Here is a 23,161-nt window from a genome sequence, read left to right as displayed (position 1 = left end):
AAACATGAACCAGGGGACCTTTGCAGACAGGGGAGAGGGAAACAAATCCACCCATGGAGTCCCCAGAACCCTGCAGACCCTCCAGAAGACAACCTCCTGCAGCACTCACTCGCCAAGCGGAACACATGGCTGAGGCGATCCACCACCACATTGTCCCAGCCCCTGATGTGACAACCAGACAACGACAGAAGATGAGACTCCGCCCAACAGCGACAGAAGATGAGACTCTGCCCAAGTACAGAGGAGAAGAGCAAGAGACCCCAAAGGCCGAGACTGAGAGCTCCCCTGGCGGTTGATAGACGCCACAGTGGCAGTATTGTCTGAATAGAGGAGAACAGTCTGCACCACAAAGACCGGGCAAAAGGACTTCAGAGCCTTGAAGACCGCTAAGAGCTCCCTCCAGATTGAGGATCTGGCCGAGTCCCCCTGGGAACACTTCTCCTGCAGCTCCCGGCCCAGGGCCACCGCCTTCCACCCCACCAGGCTGGCATCTGTGGCAACAATGATCAGAGAGGGCGGACAAAGCGGGAACCCCACCAACAGATTGGGCAGGTGCAGCCACCAACGAAGCTGGTCCCTGAGGGAGGGGCCCACATAGATAAGAGCCTCGAAGTCCAGAGACGACTCCTTCCAGAACCTGTGGATATGGAGCAACTGGGGACGCAGGTGAAGTTTTGCCCAGGGAACAAGGAAGACACACGCCGCCATGTAAACCTGAGCCTGAAGAAAGTCCCTGGCCGGGGCCGACCCCCAAGCCAGAAGATGCACCAGGCTGTCCTGCAGTCTCTGAGCTCTGACAAGGGGAAGAAGAACACGCCCCTCAGCAGTCCAAAACCTGACCCCAATGAACTGAAGATCCTGCGAGGGCTTCAGATGAGACTTTTTCCGGTTGATGAAAAACCACAGCGAGGCCAGCAGATATCAAGTACACTCCCGGTGTCTCAGCAGAAGAACTCTGGACCCAGCCTTCAGGAGCCAGACCCGGGGAGCCGAATCCAGACCGAAGGGCAAGGTCTGGAACTGGAAATGATCCCTGCCCACCGCAAACCTGAGAAACCTCTGATGGGCAGACCAAATAGGAACCTGCAGCTAGGTGTCCTGAAGATCCAGGGAAACCAGGAAATCTGTGTTCTTCACCAGAGGAATAACCTGCTGAAGGCACTCCATTTTGAATTTCCGAGTTAGAATGTGCTGGTTCAAGACTTTGGGGTCTATAATCAGACAGGAGGACCCCAAAGGTGTGTGCACCAGGAAGACAATGGAGTAAACCCCCAGACGCCTCTCCGGTCGAGGCACCCACCAAAGGATCCTCTTGGAGAAAAGCTCCCAGAGCGCCCACCGCATGGCCAACCTCTTGACGGCACCTGGGCAGGGGTGACCGGACCAGACCAGACCAAACAGGAGGGGAGACCAATTCCAACTTGCAACCCCATCTCACCAGACGATTGACCCAGGCATCCCCCGAGAGCCGGGATCAATGCTTCCAAAAAATCATCAGGTGGCACTCGGCAGGCCCAGCATCAGGACTTCTGCTGGCGAGGGGGGGGGGACCGGACCCGAGCGTCACTTCCACCCAGGCACAGGCCGAGTCCGACCCATAGGGCGAGCCCATGGGGACGGGTAGCCGGACCAGCAGAACCCCTGCGAGCAGGGACGCACTTCCTATGCAGCTCGCCAGCATGTTTGTCCACCTTGAAGACTTTTTGGACCCTGTCCTCCAGGGAATCCCCAAACAGCATCCGTCCTCCAAAGGGAATTTTCATGGCAGGAGACTTCTGTCGGGCGTCTGCCTTTCAATCCCTGGTAAGAACATGCCAATGACCCCCCCACGATGGAACCCATGGACATGGCGGCCGCCTTCACACCATCATACGCCAAGTCAGACAAAAACTCCACCTGAGACTTGACAGCCTTTAGAAGGGGTGCAGGATCCAAGTCCTCTGCTGCCACCTTCAGGGTGGACTGCAGACTCCCAAGGGCAGCTTCCACCGTGTATGAGGCATAAGTGGCAGCCCGCAAAGCCAAATGAGCCCCTCCATAAGCCTTCCTCAATAGGCATCCACTTTAAGATCCCTGGAGTCCAGAAGAGAATCATCCGAGGCCAAGGACGACCTCCCCACCAGACTGGGAATGATGTCATCAACCAGAACCACCTTCGGCAGGGCCATCTCCTCCCCCTGCAAGGGATACAGCTTGGCAAGGAACGTGGGGACCGCTGACTTGTCTGGATCAACCCACTCCCTCAAAATCTCAGTCTACATTTCAAAGAGATGCAGAGACCCTTCTTGAGAGTGTGCTTAAACTGGGGCGGAGGGGGCTGAACCTCTTCAGCCAGAGCAGATGGGGAGCAGAGTCCGGAAACACCATGTAATGTGACACCTGAAGAAGAACATCCACTGTGGCCTCCTTGTCCAGGTACTTGCCCTTGAAATCAGTCGACCTCAGGGAATCGCCCAGGCTGCAGGAAGAGGCGTCCGAGCATGAGGAAGAGGAAGGGGAGACCCCCTGCCATGATGAGGCTGAATCCCCTTCTCCTGAAGGGCTCATTGAAAAACACGCAGGAGCCGGTCCTGCAGCACCCTACACACACTCTGCCTTTTAGGAGGGGAACAGGAAGAAGAGGAAAAGGAAGGTGAAGGAGAGGAGACTTGGAGGAGCACTTCCCCATGGCGGCAGCACTAACAACCAGAAGCTGTGGCCTGCAAGCAGAGAGGAGCAGCCACAGAGGAGGAAGCAACAGAACAACCAGAGGTCCCTGCAAACCAATGTATCAACCACAGCAGGAAAGAGATAGGTCGCTAGGAAAAGCAAACCTAGCAGGGAGGACAGGTGCACACAATCAAGCCACAAGCACGCCCCCTGCTCCCGTCTACCTCCGCCCAGGGTGAGTACCACCCTGGGCCATGCAGACCTAGAGAGTGAGCTGCTCTGTGAAGCCCCACAGACCCAGCTCCCGACAGGGGAGGGAGACCTCGACCTATGCCAGCGGCAGTAAGAGGGACCGGGAACCCTGCCCGTACTCAACAGGGGGCCCTGCTCAGCAGAGACCCCCCCCCAGAGAACTCCTGCTAAACCGAGCAGGTCCCTGCTCCTCAAAGGAACCTTGAGGCGAGGCGGCGGGAAGACAGAAGAAAACAGTGTCCCTGCCCAAAGGCAGGCTGTTATGCCTCGGGGCTGGAGGTGGAGTGGGCGGGGCCTTTGGAAATTAGAAGTAGAAAGACGGTTCCTGTATGAAGGTGGGACACCTCATTGATAAGTGCTGGGACGAGGAAGAGTGGACGAGGAGGTAATGCAGGAGTATCCGACCGGGGTTCTATGTGGAGTCAAAGAATCCTTTCTTGACAAAACCTTGTTTTACCCAACCAAAGTCGGAGAACCTTTTTTAACAAATGGGTTGACATGTATGTTAATTTTGCTTTTGATTTTTTAAAAGCAAAAGCTCTGTTGAAATTCTTTGAATTTTCGTCCATCTGTATACGATGTTTGAAATGTGCCTTTTGTAATTATTTATCTTGTTGCTGTCAGTTATTGGAATTCTTTTTTTTAATGTATTGCACAGTGGGAAGTAATTCCCTCTGACCCCCTGAAATTGTTGCTATGACTTTACTTTTAGACGATGAACCTGTCAACTAGGCACCACTCATTAGGTGTGAGGGTGTTTTAAAAATAGGTTGCAAAATCAGCTGCGCCCAAATCGCCCTCGCACCATATGAGCAGTGCTGAGTTGGCTATCGCGCCACAAGGGGGTCTGCGGCCTCAGTGGTCTGCCCAAATGACCCGCGCCGAAAAAGGCCACACCGGGATTTCTGGGCTGTTCCGTGTGAGGAATAGGTGTCTCTGCAATGCCAGCTGACCTTTACTATGGGAGTATAGTTCCAAATGAGAACAAATTGATTAGAGATAGAAAACATATTGTCAAAAGTACATTTATTGGGGTACATTTATAATCAGTGATCTGGCTTAATTTGATCATGGTTTAAAACAGACACATTTTTAAAGCACACGTAACTTACATCACAAATATCCATTGACTTAGATTTCTGCCGATCCACCACGGTTACTTCATGGCAGAAAAAAATACTGACCCGAGGCCACTAATATTGTCAAAAGGTGGAGTTGGCATAGCCATGATGTTTAACCACTTCCCGTATCAAAATGGACTCCCATACACATTTGTGAATTATTGTTGCGCAAAAGGTGATTTCAGAACCCATAAGTAATTGAATTGATGTTACATTAGTAACATAAATTGACAGAATTCAACCAATGAGAATGCTAAAAAAACATGAAACACACAAAAATACATACGAGGTAACGTGCATTAGTTATAGAAACGTAACAAGGGGTACATGCAATGTACTGCCATTCCTCAGAGTGGATAAGGCCAGGCCTCCTTCTGTGATAGCAATAAATCACATTGTAAACTTGCCACAGCTGCATATATGGTGCTTGCAATGCTCAACTTTTTAAAAGAAATGTATAACTTAGAAACACAAGCAATTCATTGATAGCTCAGAAAGTATTTGTTGTTATTTTTGTTCGTTGTATTGCTTATAGCGCGAACTTAGCTCGAGACCAGCTCAGCGCTTTACAATGGGAGGGCGCCAGCATGAAAATGTGGACTTCTTGTGTCCTTTGTGTTTTCATGCACTTGCTCCTCTGGTTGTTGTTGGTGGGACAGTAAGCTCTCTCCAGCCTTACAAAGTCACACGCAGGCCCCACCACCCCTCGTCAGGTAAATCTTGTTTTGAAGGGCTAGGAGTTGGAGCTTTGATAGTTTCATCACATCTTTAGTCAGATGTAGCAGGCCATAGTGAAAAAAGGGTTCCATGTAATAATGTCCCCGCAAAAATGTCTCCTGACAAAAAAGTCGTCGTTTTTTGCAGAGACAGTATTACATTCAACATGCGGGGCTTAACCTTGCGACGCACACTTATTTTTACAAGGGGAGCAGGGAACATCCCCGCAGCCCGTCCCCATACATAATGTCACCATATATAATGTCGCCAATGGCTTTTCCCGGCCACATTATGTATGGGGACATTATTACCTGATATGGAAAAAAGCAGAGCCTGACAGCTCTTACAAAGGACTGCCATGTGTGCATTTCTATACTGGTTTCAGCTGTAATGTAACAGAGAATGAAGACAGTGAATTTGCTGAAATGTTAATGAATTGGTTAATTGTTTTACTGGAGAAATTACTTCGGTTGACCTCAGTTCTGCAGGATGTCTCAGCTTTTTATGCTTTACTATGATAATAACGTAAATATTGTTGTATTCTCAGACGAACACTGTGTAGTGCGGGTAGGCCGCGTTCCGCGGTGCAACAAAGACATGGACACCAGAGATGTCTACACTTGCCTCGCGTGAGCCACGTCAGGCGTGGGGCTATCTTTATTTGCTCACGCTGTGACGTCACTTCTTGTATTAGGATGTGACGTCTTGTAATAGGGTTCGGTGGATGCAGAACAACCTCGATAGGATGAATTGCCTCACCTTCCCCCCGGGCCTCAGGACAGACCAGGCACTTTGGGGCAAAAACCCTGAGGCTATTGAAAACTGGATATTGCAATCAATCCAAGCCCTTACAAAGGGCAATCCCCCCCCCCCTTGGTATCAGTTGGGGGGGTTTTAATTCCTTTGATATTAATACCCGAGATCATAAACGCATTATGCACCGGGCCATCAGAGCCCTTAGATCGGCTGAGCCCTCCCCTGCAGACTCCACCCTGACTTCTGCTATGATAAAAGATATAAAGCGAAAGCACTGCTCTTGGCTACGTTTTTATTGTCAGTCATTGCAAAGAGGGAAGTGGCACAAATTTGTGGAGACCTTGTGCAGCAGAGATAGCCGAAAAATATGGCATTTTCTTGAGCAAGCGCGGGGGAGGGGGGGTGGTTGTAACTGAGCTTGAGAATTCTGAATCCCATCCCCAGGGAGCAATGGGTTGAACATATCTCGGACAAATTCTACAAGGAAATTGCAAATACCCCGGAGCCACCAAATAGTGAAAAAGGCCATTTTGAAACTAAAGATGTCCAATGCGCCAGGACCGAATGGCCTTGCCAACTCAGTATTAAAGAAGGATCTGAATAATTGGGCCCAGGTTCCCGTGTTTGTAGGTCTCGCTCTGTGCCTTCGTCATGGCAACAGTCTGTACTTATACCAGTACATAAAAGGGGAGATTGGGGTAGTGTGACTAACTATCTGCTGTTGTTCATGCTGGACGTCACGAGCAAGATTTTCACGACTCTGGAATTGGAATCAGGAATTGGAGACCTGGGTCACTGCTAATCGGATCCTGAGTTACGCACAGACAGGATTCAGACCAGGTTCAAGCACAACTCACAACATCAGGGAACTCGACCAGCAAATCAATAATACCCTTAGCAGCAAAGAGGCCACCCTGTATATAGCCTTCATTGATTTCCGTAGCGCATTCGATCAAGTGGTGCGTGATATCCTATGGACCAACCTCAGAGCTCTGAATTGCCCCAGCTGGATTTTAAACATATTGATTGCCCTCCATAGTGATAATTCTACCAAGGTCTGATTAAATAATGAAGGGGAGTGTCTGCCTCTATCTATCTCAATATGGAAGTAAAGCAGGGATGTGTGGCAGCTCCCATGCTTTACAACCTGTATATCACCGACCTCCTCCCTCGCATGGTATCAAATCCTAATTGCCCTCCGAGGCTAGGATATTCCCCCATAGTAAGCATGCTCTATGGCGATGACTTGATATTATTTGATCGCACCTCATCTGGTATAAAGAATATGCTTAATGAGCTTTTGGTCTACGCATCTCAGCTAGGCTTAACTATTGACCCAGATAAGACTAAGATAGTAGCTATCGCCAGAAAGGGGCGTAGTCGGTCTGGGATTGACACCGCTTTGGGCATGATAGCTGTTACGCAATCTTACCCTTACCTAGGTTTGGATTTTGACGCTCTGCCTAATTATGATCTGATAATCACCCATAAAAACGGTGAGCAAAATTACCCTCCAGGCCAGTAAGCTTGCTAGGGGCTCTGCAGGCTATAGTATTGCTGTTTTTTTAAAGTTATATCAGCAGTGCTTTGCCCCGTCCATCCTCTATGGGCTGGACGCACTGGCCATACAGGACCTGAATTGGCTAAAGATATTGGTGGGCCATTATTGGTGAATGGTCTTGGGGCGAGGTCCTTCGTGCTACATGCAGTATCTGCGCCTGGAACTAGGTCTCATCTCTTTGAGAGTTATGGCCCTGCGTGCGAGAGGTTCTTTTTTATTTAAAAGCATGCTCTGCCCCCACTGATTGCTCTGGCTGGTTGCAGCTATGACGCTGAGAGACATCCACGAGGGCTCAACTTTCAACAGCTGAATGAATCCCTTTTTTCAGAGATCGACTGGTCTTACGCTAATAAGAAAGATATGCCTCTTATCCACTTGAAAACATCCTTTGAGTATAAACTGAACAGATGGGACTGGTTTGGGAACTATAACCATCTGTCCAAGCTAAAGGGATATGAGGCAGTATCGCATGTTGTTCACAGATATCGGAAGCCACTACCTTATCTGTTATTATGCTCGAAGTGCCTGAAGTGAGGCAGTTCATTCTAAGGCTGCGGGTAAATCAACTCCAGGTGCTTACCGTCATAGGCCCACGCTTGGGGGTGGCACTGGCATACAGGACCTGTCGAATTTGTGAGTGTTCAGGATCCTTAGAATCCACTAGACATGTCCTTACCCTATGCTCCGAAATTAGGGCTGGTGTACATGTGCCTGTTGGGGAAACTCGTACATAGGTATGAGGCTATTACTGGGGATCCTTTTTGAGATTTATGTCTCAACTCTGAATCCGGGGTACTGCAGCTTGCCCTTTTCAGGGTATGGACTCATGTTAAGACCCTCCTTCCTGACCAAAGCATTTCAAGACTTAGAGGGTTGTGGAATCATGGAGAGCTATATATAGACGGCACTTGCATTTGTATTTTGTACTTGCTCTTGGATTTGGCATTGACATTGTGTATCATAATAACAATTGTGTTGTATTTTATATTATGATTACAGCATTTTATGTTAGGATATTAGTTTGTATGTTTATTAATTACTTTTTATGTTTTATGTTTGTGTAAAGTCCAAATTATGGACTATATCACAATAAAATTATTATTATATTAATGACCACATAACACATATGACTAGGTAGCCACGCCTCTAGGCAGGGGGGACTTATTAGTCGAGGGGCCACCAAATGTACAGGTGCCTGGAATTCTCTCCCCGGGCCAGCGCAGGGTAGATGACGTCATCATCTCGCCATTGGGCATCTAGAGGGCTGCTGTGAGCTACCAGGGTTTTTCAGGTGGAGTGCTCTTAATAGGACTGTATTTTGCCCACACCACTAACCCCATTGCGAGTACAAAGATCAAGCAGAGCAGGAAAGATGTGGCATGAGGCAAGAACGCATGGGGCAGGAGCGTGCAGCTGTTGATCGAAAACCCTGCATAGATGCATTAAATTATGGGCTTCAGTGGGCTCCCATTTCTTGTCTTTTCACACTGTCCCTCTTTACTCCATCTCTCTGTCCTCCACTCTCTATTTCTCCTGCTCTCACTTACTATCAGCCCCCTTTTCTCTCTCGACGAACCCTTCTTGCCTGCCCTCTGCCCTGTCACTGTCTTAGCTGCTCCTCATTGTCTCGCCCTCTTTTCCTTCCCCTTCACACATCCCTGCCCCTCCTTTTTCCAACATCCTCCGTTGTCTCTCACTGTCTGATCTCTCTAAGCTGCTCTCTCAAGGCAGCCTCTCAGATCCGTGTCCCTCTTCTCACTGTCCCTTCTTACACCATATCGCGTGTGTGTGTGTGTGTGTGTGTGTGTGTGTGTGTGTGTGTGTGTGTCCATCGCTACATATCACCGTCTCCCCCTCTAAGCCTAGTTGGCATACACACATGCTGCACAGATCGAATTCATGTCTTCTATCCAAGTGTGGTGATGCATATGCTTCAGCACTGGGGTTGAGGTTGAGGCAAGAGTTGGGCCAGCGCTCCCCACTGGAGCAGCAGGCATTTGGAACAAATCTGTGCAAAGTGTTTAGAAGAGAAGGGATTCTACCGAATACCAGGGATTTCTTGGCAATTCAAGAAAAGCACAGGAAAGGGGGCCACAGGGAGGTGTGGGACAATATGGCCGTGAGAGGCAGGAAGAGGGTCCCGCTGGGCCACTAGGGATTGTTATGAATGTGCAGTAAAGGGAGGGGAGGATCACTTGGCCACTAGGGGTTGCAAAATAGAAGGCTATTGGGGGCACTCCTGTAATGTCGCACAGGTATGTTTGGATGGCACGAGTTGGCCCCAGCAGTGACGTAGCTCCTGTTAGCTGCTAGAATTTGATCTGGAACTATTGTAAAGGTGTCCTTCAACTGCAATACATGGGTATGCAGTTTTATACTTGTTATTGCTCAATATTTCCACCCTTAGTGCTGAAAGCACTGATGCGGTACCGCCACAGGTTATGGGCCGATCTAAATGTTTATCCAGCACGTTGATTTGCAGAAGGAGTGTGATAGGTTGACGGCCAGATGATTAATTGCCACAGGGATGTTCTACAGCCCATAGAACATGGGATAGAATAGGTACAACTATATGCACTGCCGACAATAGCAGGGTTATCATTTGTCACAGAAGAAACAATCCAGGCACAGTCAGGCACTGGCCTTGGAAGTGATCTCTACATTAAACATTGCTTTACTAGGCAAATCCAAGTGTGTGCTACTTTTGCAATTAAAAGAGTTTTCCTTTTCCTCTATTCATAAAGGGCAAAGTTGATCTCCAGATCACCACTGGCGGCAAGATTTGTTTGCAAGACAGTTTGCGATTCTTGAGCAGGTGGTGCACAAGTGAGGATTAGGTCAGAATTGATATGCCACTCCTCGCCACTGGGATCTTTATTTACAATATATAATGTCTGGCAGAGTGGCATGCATGAACCACTATGTGTGAAGATGGAGACATGTCAGCAGCCCGGGACATGGCTTCAAACTTGGGAAGGGCACTGACTACGTCGTGTCTGCCGGAGGGATGGGCCTCTTCTGCTAACTGCACCGTGTTCCAATAGCACAGCACACGGTTTAGGTTTTCTCTTATTCAGTATAAATCAAAAGCCGCATTGAGAGGTCAGATAACTTAGTTCCAACTGCAGGAATGCAGGTATGGTTTACCATTTTAGCTACAGCATAAAGGCAGTGCTTAGTTTGTAGAACAATAAGTGCCAGGGTCCATAAATGTTCTAGCACTGGAGGGTGGGGTGCGGGGGGACTCCCAGCCCACTGCTTCCACCAACCACCCATAGCTGCTCCCCAAGGGTTAAAGCAGCAACTTCCACTAGTTATTGTGGGTGAAGGATGTGCTAACTATTGCAGAAGTGCAATTTATCTATACCAATCAATATAAAATAACATAACATACTAGTTTAAGACAGATGTTTAAGTGCTTTTTGAAACACGTCCTCATTGTTAACAGTTCAGCAAGTGGAAATGTTGACCATCTACCCACAGAAAAAAGAGCAAATGTGCTCTCCTCCTACGGTAACTTGACTGACAAATTCAGGAAAAATAATGACGTAACTGTTGACCTTGAATGCAAAATACTGCAAAACCTTTGTGTATAGGTTGGCACTCATGACAGGCACTGCTTTTAGGCAATGGCCTTTTATTTGGCCTTGCCCTTGTGTGGGTGACTGTTCTCTTGTTCTCAAACTACACTGGTAGTGTTTCTGGTTGTTACTGTAGCAAAGCTGCAGCAATGTTATGCAGGATGACTGGAGCAATGGGCGAAAACAATCTACCAGGCCTTTTTTATACCAAGGCGTCCCCAGAGGCACCTGGGATCAGGACAGATGACAAACCAGGAGCGGGAATCGCTCTTGGTGAATATCTTGAACTATACACCGACTCCTATGGAAGAAAAAGTCCTCAACAAAGGATTAGGCTTTGTCATAACAAAGGAACACAATCCTTTTGAATTCCGCATTGAATTCAATAAACTAATGAGAACTATTCATCTCAAAGAATTCTTTGCCAACAGCGAAACTGGAAGGGAGACTAACAGCATTATCAACCATACTTGTCTCAGAAACCCCTCAACCTTTTGTGCTCCAACCAGCAGCCATTCCCCGGAGTCACTGGTTTTCCAAAATAGGGTGCTAGCCAAGATAGAGAAACTCGAACAAGTAAAATCTAGACCTTTTCAAAATCTGTCTAGACTTGAGAAAGAAGCAATTGAATCCTTGCCAGACAACCACCAGATCGTCATAAAGAAGGCAGACAAAGGGGGAGGGATTGTCATCATGAATCAAGAGTATTACGTCAATTAATGTATGAAGCAATTAAGTAACACAAATTACTACAAAAGATTACAAGAGATGATTGCAGTGAACATTTCTAAGGTACAAGAGAGGGGCTGGATCTCATGGCAAGAAGCAGAATTCCTTGCGAATAAAAAAACCCAGTATACCAATGGTCTACTGCCTGCCTAAAATACCTAAAACTCTGGAAAAGCCCCCCCGGATGACCGTATCAGGCATCAGTTTGGTGCTAGAGCCCCTGTCTAAGTACGCTGACCATTATCTAAAAGGATATATTAAGGAAATGCAGTCTTATCTAAAAGACACTATGGCAGCTATCAGACATTTTAAAAACCTTGAGTTTAATAGCAAAAAACACCTACTGGTCGGGATGGACATTGCATCATTGTATGCTAATATCCCCCAACTAGCCACCATTGATACAGTGGAAGAAATTCTACTGAGGATACTGGATACGGACCCCGTACAATCATCCTTCATGTTATGGTGCATAGAGATCGCACTGACAAACAACTACTTTGAATTCGAAGGAGTCTTTTACCAGCAGACTGAAGGAACTGTGATAGGGGCCCGATGGCACCCAGCCTTGCCAACTTATATGTAGAATTTTTCAAAAGCAACACTCCCTGATACAAATCCTTTCAAGGCTAAGATCTTAAAATGGACAAGGTATATAGACGACATCCTGATCATATAGGAAGGCTATAGAGAAGACACCCAGGAATTCCTAAACTGGATCAATGCACAGAATCCCCTCTTACAATTTACCATGACGGTCAACAACACCACAACCAACGTTCTGGACTTGACTATCTTTCATCAATCGGGACAACTACTAGTGAAACCCTATCACAAACCCACAGACAGGAACTCCCTGCTGGAATACACAAGCCACCACGTGAAACACCTCTGGGACAATTTACTGTTTAGGCAACTTCTCAGGCTCAAAAGGAATAGCTCCCAGAATACCATCTATGAGGAAGAATCTAAGTTCCTGAGTCAAAAACTACGCAGATGAGGTTACCCGAAATAATCAATCAGAAAAGCTGCCAAAAGAGCTAGCAATAATAACAGGGAAGCACTGTTAGAAACCAAACAAGCCAAATGCCTAGAGGAGAGACTGGTCTGCGTGAGTACATTCACAGATTTAAGCCTCAGAATCAGAAACATAATTCAAAAACATTGGAAGATATTTGACAGCTCCAAAAGAAGAGCACTTCAATCGGTAACAAAGTAAATACCAGTAAACTGAAAAACAGCCACAAACAGAATCACAATAACTCCACCTTATGGAATACCGGGATACCGAACGGCCACCATCCCTGCGGAACTTGTGCTGTATGTAAAATGACCAAAAAAAAACATGAAGTCGACATTGGCACTGGCAAAATATGGACTCAACAGAATTTCTCCAACTGTAACACAACCCACGTGATCTACCTGATAAGATGCCCCTGTGGCCTACCCTATGTGGGTAAAACCAACTGGAAAATAAAAGCAAGAATTATGGAACATCAGAGTTGCCTCAAAAATAAAACAGACAAGGCCCTGATGGTAAAACATTTCCAAGAGAGAAACTATAACTTCGAGGACTTCACATGGACAGTGCTACAAGTGCTGAAGGGCGATAACACGGTCCAGCTAGAAAATCTCCTGTTAAAAAAGGAACAGGAGATGATCTATACCATACAATGCACAAGGATTGAATGAGGCAATAGAGTGGCACAAGATAAAACAATAAGGCAGGATCCAACTAAGGACCTCAACATACCCTCCTCCAAACTCTAACAGAAAGAGCAGCTCTTTACCACCTCTAATGAGAAATGACTGACAGCACTTACGGGATGAGGCCCACCCCCCAACTCGAAAGTGACCTTCACCAAACCGTACTACCTCTAACAGGACACAATTAATCACCTGGCCCACGATACCTACTCCACTCTTTAATTGTAATTCTAATCCATCCTGTGCCCCTAGAGCTTAAGTGCAATCGCTGCAGGACAAGTAATGGGTGTGACCTTGTTTTGTTTTACAATAGATAAATCAATTTGGAACATCCCTGGCACTGTTTCACAACACGGGGGATGAATGGGATTCACGTTCCATATACTCCAAAAAAACTCAGATAAGGATGTGAATATGAATGAAATGTGGGGCTATAACTGTACTTGCATTATTATCAAACGGTGTGGCCGAATCGGGGAACTGTGGACTAAATAGCTACTTGTACTAGCGTATAGACTCACTAGTACCCTCTTAGCAAAAGAGCTGCCTACAGAAGGAGTTGCCTCAGAATGAAAAGCAGGATTGCATATTGTATTTGCACAACAAAGATAACATTGGGATCCTGGCCATTTGTACTAACATTGAGATTCATCATTACACTGTTAGCATAAGAGGCGCGACACAATCTGGAGTGCACCTACACCCAAGCCGCCTCGAAGATAGATATCTCAAGATTAGAAATTAAGTGACGTCTTTTAAAATAAATATCGCTTAAGACCTGTCTGCAGAGAAACGCTGCAGAGACCCTATCTAGGCATAATAGGTCTGTTGGACATACCAACAGAGGGCACTCCCCACAACGGAGGCTAGTGGCAACATAGAAGAAGTCCACTAGGCTTCGACATACACGCGCCACCATGGTAACTGTTGCTACCACAGCAAGATACGGACCGCTCGAGGCCACCACAGTGACTCGCAGCACAACGACTCAATCTTGTCCCCCCTCCTGACCATACGAGAGGTAAGCTAACATTTTGGGATCACCCCTCCGAGAGTCCTAGGGCATTAACAGGGATCTAGAAACATGCCCGCTTGTATTCCCCTGCAGGCTCCAGCCCGCACTGACGAGCATGCTCTACGGCACCAGTGGCCTCCCACGGACATTGTGCTGATAAGTACCGGAGACCAAGGTATTTGCATATGCACCCGTATATAGGTTTTAACCATCTAGGATGAGACCACATGGAATTAAAAGGGCACAGACAGTGATACAAACTCCCTCCTGTTTCCACAGCCTGATTGTGAACCTACGGGATCTACCCAGCAAGACCAGCGCAGATGAACCAGGGACACACATGCATATGAGACACTCGAGTCCTGGCCACTGAACCTCCTTTTAGAGGTGAGTTGGTCTACCAGTCCTCTAACACAGATCCACTCTGCAATAGATGGATCACTGTTCACTGAAGCCCACGGGGACCCCCCTAGGGCATTATTGTTTTTAGCGATGTGAAAGGCATACTTCACTTATGCATTTCTACCTATTAGGTATTAGGAAGGACACACTTTGTTCCTACCTCCATCATCCATGATTGGCATCACCCTCTAAATGTACAAACTCAGGTAACTTCCAACCTTTTGTAGTGCAATATTCATCTAATGACTTTGACTGGACTTTCAAGAAATCACATCTCACACTAGTCCCTTGTGTTTGTTTTGTCTGACAGGATTAGGGAGAGATGAAATCCCTCCTCAAGCACACTGGCGTAGTCTAAACGCTTGTACAAATACCAGGGTTTAACTCCTGACGCATGTTCCAGATATTTTGCCTTTAAGAACTGAAACATGTTGAGATTAAACATGATGAGAATACAGTGACTAACTGATGCAAATAACCACAGAGTGGTATGCAAGAGAGTATACCGTTTAATGAGAATACAGTGTTCAAACCGATGCAAACAACCACAGAGTGTAATGTGAAAAAGACCCTTTGGAAATGTGTTTAACCAATGAGTAATCAATCCAGAACTTGGTGTTTTATTTGTTTTGAGTGAATTAAGTGTATAATGATCAATGTTTATATTTGTTTTGATTACATTGTTTTATAACCACTGAAAGAAGCCCCCTTTCAGGTTTCCTAACCATTCAGACAAGCCTCTATCTTTTCTTTTGTTTCACATGGCCAGTACAAGCACCCAGTATTGTCACCTTGCAGCTTATTGCTAGTCATGAAAACCAATAACTAGCACTGTCCTGCCCACTTTGGTCATCATGTTCATAATTAATCATGAGCTAGTCCAGGATGAAGAGACTGTGGCCAGTGCACACTGTTGGTGCTTGGTGTGTGACAACTACTGAATGAGAGTTAAAATAATACATTTGTCAAAACACCACAGCCTAATCAGACAGTCTGAGAAAATAAGTGCTGGATGTCAGAAATAAGTGAATGCCTTTGGTCTAGAAAATACAATGTTAGCGTATTGCTACATAATTTATGTGCAGCAATATAAGAAATAATTGTCACTTATGCTACTAACCCACCATTATGCATACCACAATATATTTCCGTATGCCTACGAAACGTGCCACCTAAAGGCACTTGCCTATTTGTGAATTCATGTCTTTCATGTAATGTTGAATTAAAACTCTTTTCTTTTGAAAAATTGAATCCTACTCCTTTTTAACTTTTGGTGATCTTTTACCTGTGACCTGAGCTAGCTAGTATTTAGCTCCACGGCCAACAGTTAGGTGACCTTCCCTTTCATGCACATGACTAGGGTAGCCTTTGACTCTAACCTTCTAACTCCTGTCAGAATTAAGTGCCAGGGCTGGCCCTGGCAAACACCCCCAGACATTAAGCACATGATTAAGGGAATGATTGGGAATTAACATTCTCGAATCTACTTTAAGAGAGCATGCAAGAAAACACCTAGTAAGTTGATGGTGTGCAGGCAGCGCTTCTTGTCTGTCAGGGTCCAGTTGGAACACTGGACCCTGAACTTCCGAGTTCAAGCCCCGAATCTTGTTGAGCCAATTGCAAGCTACACATGGCCAAGTGTAGTGGGAAGTTCAGATTGCAGGCCCCAGTAGGCCTGAAATATGTACTGGGCCTTGTAGTTTTGTGGGACTCTTCTCAAGCTTCCGCTGCTACTTGCACATTACATTGGTATGGTTTCCCTTCTCCTGGAATTAGGACAGTTGGACAGACAAGAAAGTGGATAAGGGAAGGCTGGCTTGGAAGTCGGGCAGCCTAAGTGTGGAGTACGATATCAACTAGGATATATCATACAGGCAGTTTTCCCAGTGTCACGGTGCAGGCAGCTGTGGGTGGATGGTCCTTAGGGTGTCAATAGAGCCATGCAAGGGTAAGTAAAATGACCACCAATGCAGTCACTATTCTGTGATCTGATCTGGACGTATAGGGCTCGATATATAGGAGTCTCATCACGTATCGGTCTTACACGGGCCAGATAGCATTGATTTATACACTGTCATTAATGAGACTAGTCAAGTTGCATATAGAGGCCTATATTCACTGTAGCTGGGGATTTGAAGACAATTCACTTTCAACCCGGGCAGGGCGTAATAACATTTGACAAGAGGGAATTGCTGGCCCAAGAAAGCTGGGGATTTGTATAGTTTTAAAGTGACTCCAGCCAGTTAGTGGGTTTTTGAGAGTGCGTCCATCACTGAATCTGAATGAACATTCACATTTATGTGATGTCTACACCCTCATTTGATTTCCATCAGTAGTGTTTGTAGAGGCCCAGGGTAAGCTTTCCCATCATGCCACATCTGGGCATGACATTTCCTTTAATTTCAATGGTAGTAAGGCCAATGGACAAATCCATTTTTTGATAAGGGCACAATTGTAGAATTTCAGCTACTGGGAAATAAATGCCCATGGGGGAACCCACACAGCCTCATGCTTTGTCTTTTGCTCTCCAAGTTAAAATAACTGTTCTTGCTGAACATGGAGACAGGCTACGCTACCTGGGGTGGATCGACATGCCCCGCAGTGCGAGGTGGAGGAAATTAAATTAAACGATTATTGGCCACTAGCCAAGATGTTTGTGTGGAATAATGCTATTTAATTGTTTGCTATGTACATAAGCCACAGGGCACTTAAGCTAGCCGCGCGTTGGTTGTGGTGTTGATGTTCAGGTTCAATGATGCTGCAGTGGCGTACCACTTAACAGCCAGTTTGGAGAACTGGTACATTTGTATAGGACAGTTCTCATTTCTAAAGAAAGTGGTGGCTTAGCCATGTCAGCCAGATGTTCAGTGAGGCAGATGTAGTTTGTCAGCAGTGCTCTAAAATGGGGCTGGGCTGCATGGTAGAGGAACCAGACAGTTAAGAACACACACAAGCAGCAATTATGGCTGCAGTAGACATGGGAGAGAGGCGCGGCAAAGCAGTCATATAGGAGAAAGTTGGCACTCTGCCTGATATAAGGTTATGTACGCCTGCCCCGACCCCATGGCCCACATTCAGCAGGGAATTCCTCTGGCAATGTCCCATTAAATCAGCTTTCTCCTTGGGGCAGCTAGTCTCCACAATGTGGCCCCAGAGGGAATTCCCTCACTATACACTTCCTCCTGGGGGGTTTGGGGTGTGGAGTTTTGCATCCAGCAAGGAGAGGATTGACAGGGCATTGTGGCAAAAACGTTGAATGGGGAACCTCAAGGACAAAATCATTTTTTGGGGGCGCAATATATTAGGTTTTCCCCCCAAAAGTTGGATAATTAAGATTGCTGTCTTTTTTGGTGCAAGAATGTGGAAAGATCGATGTATGTGTTATTATGTCTAATATTTAGGGAAGAGTAGTGGTTTTGGTAGTTGATGTGGTTACCGCTCAGCCATGGAGGATTTAGCGGCTTGGCGGCTGTGGTGGTACCAGTGGATGTACCTGGTGACACTAACTTCTCTGGATTCATAGGCCTCTTAGTATGCCACCTACCATGGTCTGTCCATAGATCCATCAGAACTGAGAGGTCAAGCAATGCTGTTATCCGGGTTCTGCAAACTTTTGATCTACGCAATTATTTATATTACAAAAATGTTGAATCTGAAAATTACAAATTCGAAATCGCAATAATCTCTAACATCACCCCGCAGCAAAATGCCACGCTTTTAACCTGCTCCCACTGCCACCTCCTTAGTTACCCTTTGCTGTGTGCTGCCGACTCTGCTTCTCCCAGCAAAACCAGTTCCCTTAACTTGCATGGATGGGAACCGGCGCTGCAAGGTCCTTTTCTTTTCGTTTTTTTTAAAACTTTGTTTGCCCGCCGCTTTACTTTTTATGGAAGCGGAGGACACCCCCGCCACCCCCGAAGTCCCATAATGTCGATGGGGGGGGGGGGGGCACCCCCGTAATCCCTGCTTCCCTTAATTGACATTATGGGAATTTGTTATTTTTTGTGTGCCAAATTCGTTTTTTTCGGCGATTTGTTTAAAAAAAAAACAATTATATATGGAAATCGTAAACTCTTATTGTGCCACCTATCATGGTCTGCCCATTGAGGAAAACAGGACCAAGATAGTTCAATAAGTCCTTTTGCACCACAAATGGACCCAGTGAGAGAAATGCAACCAACTTACAATGAACAAAGACTGAACTTGAGGTAGGCACGGGGGGAGGCAGGGGATGATGCCGAATGGAACAGGGTGTGACACCATACATTTTAAAAGCCCCTGGACGTCCCTTCCGCTAGCTGTCATCTTGGTGGCTGTTCTAAGCAGGTGAATCTTTTCTGCAGGGGGCCTTTTCCACCCTAATAATCTGACCATCTAACGTTAATAATAAGAGGCTGGTTGAAGCCTATTTTAAACCCAAGCCCAAATGGTGTCTTTCTTTCTCCATAAGTCTAGATATTTCTGTGGTGAAGTTTCTGTGTTTGTGTGTGTGTGTATGCTACCTGTGGATGGGCAAGGAGGGTAGAGGGCCAGTCTGACCGTGGTGCCTCCCCAACTCCTCTCCACGATCAAACATTGCGCTGCTACATTATTTGTGCCAATTTACATTTCATATTGCACTGATTCCTGATAATGCAGCTATTTCTAGAGGTTACTTAACTGAGTCCATCCGTTAAGGTCAGATGTTGCCACTGATGGGTACTATAATTGTATCTCCTTCTACTGGAATCTTTGCTAATCCAAATCCCATCTCCACTAACCGACTCACATCTCTATCTCTTACCACTTTACACTACTCAGTCAACAAATACCACATTGACCTTACATGGAGCAATGACATTTCTCACATCTCTAATTCTGCCACACACACATCCATGCCACTGACTAACCCCGTCTTGAATCACTGACTTTTAATTGATTGATTTTGGACTCTCCCCTCCGGATGAAACACATTCCCAAGTGTCACCACCACACACTGGCAGGCATGTATCAACACCTCAGAATCTGCCGTCCCCTCTATCCCACTAACGCGCCAACCTCTACTTGTTTTTTACACACACATCAAAACGACAGAGGTGCATTAAACAAGACCACTTTACATAACATTACCCAATAAACTGCAAGGCATAAGCCTCCATGTTTTTGGAAAGGCTGCTAGTGTCTCACAATGACATTATTAAACCATAAAACAATCCTGTTTGTAATGCCACCACGGGGCAGAGACTAAACTGCACCTAGCTGTGGAAGATAGAAATGCAGGAAAAACATATGAAAAAAGAAGGAAACAATTTTAAACAAAACAGATGGGATTTTAAAGGCTCATGCATGCTACTCCATATGTATTTCTTTAAATTTCATACACAAATAAAACTCTGGATGTTTACAATGGTTGAAATCTGTCAATTACGAAATATAATTCACAGCGATGACCTAATTCCCATGAATTCTGGGTTTTATAAGCACTACTGTTTGTGCAGTAGGAATGTATACAGCAATGTATACAGATTAATACTTTGTCCTTAACCTGCAAATGTCTGGGGTCTTAACAGTACTTCAAGTGAAGCTTGTTCATTGCATTTCAGGGATTTTGTCATGCTGTACCTTTCTAAAGATATGATTTCATAATGGTTCCTACTGTCGGTGAAATCTACCCGTCCACTCCAATTCAACTCACTCCTTTGCAGAGTATTCAGCCTGTGGTCGGACGTTCCCCAACATACATCATCCATTTCACGAGCACAGAGCCTCCCTACCATCGTTCTTAAAACCGCTGAATAATTTATTTTGAATTCCAGATTTTCTTCTTTTTTACACTTCAAATTCCATGATCCTAGCTAGATCACAGATACAAAGCCATGGTTCACCAAAGTGTTGGGACACTACTCAAAACCCCTCAGAAACACTCCTCACAAGCCTCATTTTAGCTTCCTCCACATGTACCTTGGACAATGGCCTTGGCACCTGGGGCACCATCTGGTGTTTTATCCTTGGTTTGGGTGGGGGGGGCATGATTGGTTCATTCAAATGTCTTCGATTCAGCCATCCAACTGACAAGATACACATAAATCCCCTACCAAGACTGTAGAGGTTTAGGGAAGATCTAAACACATGTTTGTAAGTAAATAGATGTCCACCTAATCTTTCAAAAGGCACTGCCAGGGTGGTAATCCCTTCAAACCAAGTGGTGTGGAGAAAATCTGTTCAATAATTTCCTCCAAAAGTGCAACTGCCGATGGGAAAACCTGCCCTATCAGAACATGAATGGGAAACGCACGTTTTTTCATACTTAATAACCTTTGACTACCACCCCTTGCGGATCTGCATAGATGTTGCTTGGTCGAGTGCAGTTCAGAAATCCAATGCAACCTTACCGGTGGAGCTGAGGCTACAGAGAATATACTCTGTAAAATGTTCCCTGAAAAGAGGTTTTCAGAAAACGCCTTGGTATTTAAATAATGTCTGCTGCTCAAAAATCTCTTCAAATTGAAATTCTAATGCTATATGATCCACCTAACATTTATTATAAAAATAACTCTGAGAACTGGGCAGATGAGCAGTACTGCCAATTACTCGGATTTCATTTTCTGGTGAGGTTTTTGGGGCAGAAAATATTGGTTATTTCCGTCAACCTTTCAGGTGACGTCAGTAGCACTACCCATGCAGCCTTCCAGACCCCTATTCCCTTTGTATCCTCGATGCGTGTGGCCCTTGGACCTAAATAAGAGGCTTGCAATGAGAGGCAGATTTCCCACAGTGTTAACTGTGGTAGGATTTGCATTCAGTAAGTACTCATGTATAGCAAAGGTCCTGCTCCCTTCCATGCGTCACTGCATAAAAGGTCCTGGTTTCCCTTCCTCTTGAACAGGCAGTGGCTCCACAAGTGGTCCTCTGTGGCATAATCCCCCGCCTCTTGTGGCCTCCTTATGCACCGTAGTCCCTAGGTTGGTCTTGTAGACAAGTGATGCACCCTGTACTTCTTCCTCCACTGGTCCATTGGAACATTTGTCCTTGCTTTGCTGAGTGTTTCCGACAAAGCTGTCACAGCGACTCTGGTTTTCCTCTTGCACAGGATTTCCTACATTTTCATCCGTCTCTGCGGTGGCGGTGGGCGCCTCTTGGGAGTTCTGACTAACGTAGACAACAATTATATCTCCCTTAAAGTTCATAACTTGTCCGCTCGAAATAAATGTAGAGTTACTATTTCCAGTCACATTGCCTGAGAGAAAAAGAAGAAATAAAAAGAGATCAGCTGTGTATTAACTTAGATTACATTGCCTTACAAGAGGAGCATTTACAGAATGCTGGCACAAACCGCTCAACTTATTTGACATTTTCTCAGGTTATTAAAACTGGGCCTTAGGTAATCAAATTCTGGCACCCGCCCAAAATCTTGCAAACCAACTATTTGAGCTACAAAGACTGTGGAAAGTGTTTGGAATTCTGTCTTGATGACAGAGAAATTCTTACATCGTTACTTTAACGCAAACCCAGACAGAGGCATGTCTGTGGCAAATGAAGGCCTTATGAATCATGACAATATCAACGCCCTGGTGACACAAGAATCCGTTCCCCTCAGGTAATTACTAATCAGAACAAATCCCACAAACAACCTACTACCACCCCCACCCCGATCCACGTTCGATGCTATGACCATATATGCTGATGTAGATAAGAGAAGGCAACAATCTTCTTTCACAGAAATGGTAGTTTAGGTCAATTTAGTAAAAACCTCAAAACCGGTGTCTGTCCAACTCCTGTGTCTCCTACTTGTTCTACAAAAGAGCATTCCAGACCCAGCCTGCCAGCAATCAACCCCCAGAGATCTTGAAGCCATGAGAATGGAGCAAAGCACAGACACACACACATGCACTCAACCAACCAACCAACCAACCACTGCACCCTCTTTTTGGATCTCCACGTCCTTCCTCACTGCTTCTAAACCTAACCTTGCTCCACTGTTGTGTTTTTTCCATTTTTAAATCCTCCCTGCCCAAGTTCAATCTGGTATTAAAATTTAAATTGCTTGTTTTTTAAGGGAGATTTTCTCATTTATTCACCCCTTCTTTTTATTATTTTTTAAATGATGCTAATGTCTGTTATACTAGCTGGTTAGGTCATCATGTTTTTTGCCAGGTTAAATTATGTGATGTTTCATTATGTCGTTTGGCAGATTAACTCTCAGAAGAGCACTCCCAGAAGTGCCCTGCTTTAGGTTTTTTTGTGTGTATAAGAGGTACTGAATCAGCACTAGTTTCCATTTGGGACGGCCTCAGAATCGCAGCACCCGACAACATCACCTCAGCACTCATACTCCTCGACATCCCAGCAGCCTTTGACACTGTTAACCACAGTACACTCATTAGAAGGCTTGGAGAAACCAGACCTCATAAAACAACTGTACAATGGATAAGATTTTTTCTAATGGATAGAATATAAATCAACTGCCTCCCCACTTTCAGTTCGAACCCACAACCCATTGCCTGTGCTGCTCCCCAGGCATCAAGCCACTTGCTTCACCTCTTGCTTCACCTCTTCAACATACATAGGAACCTATTGATGAAGAACAAAATGTTATGGGCTCACCTTTTGCAACTATGCAGATGACATGCAAAGCATATAAACAATGTGCCCGACAACGGAAACCCCAGCACCACCCTCTGCCACTGCCTTA

At 45.7% G+C, this 23,161-nt stretch overlaps 1 protein-coding gene across 1 annotated transcript in view; it reads right to left on the bottom strand.

Annotated features, from left to right (window-relative positions):
- Positions 1–3,908: 3,908 nt before the first annotated feature.
- The window catches only part of TNFRSF11A (TNF receptor superfamily member 11a), a 281,431-nt gene continuing 262,178 nt past the window's right edge, over positions 3,909–23,161 (bottom strand). Inside the window, exon 10 of the mRNA XM_069613673.1 lies at positions 3,909–21,706. Coding sequence (XP_069469774.1) covers positions 21,315–21,706 — 392 coding nt within the window. The 3' untranslated portion in view covers positions 3,909–21,314. The remainder of the gene's footprint in view (positions 21,707–23,161) is intronic.

The sequence above is a fragment of the Ambystoma mexicanum genome, chromosome 5p (assembly GCF_040938575.1).
Source record: "Ambystoma mexicanum isolate Mex_15411 chromosome 5p, UKY_AmexF1_1, whole genome shotgun sequence".
In the NCBI taxonomy this organism is placed as follows: Eukaryota; Metazoa; Chordata; class Amphibia; order Caudata; family Ambystomatidae; genus Ambystoma; species Ambystoma mexicanum.
Note: the sequence above shows the minus strand (reverse complement) of the source record. Positions and strands in the feature narration are given on the sequence as shown.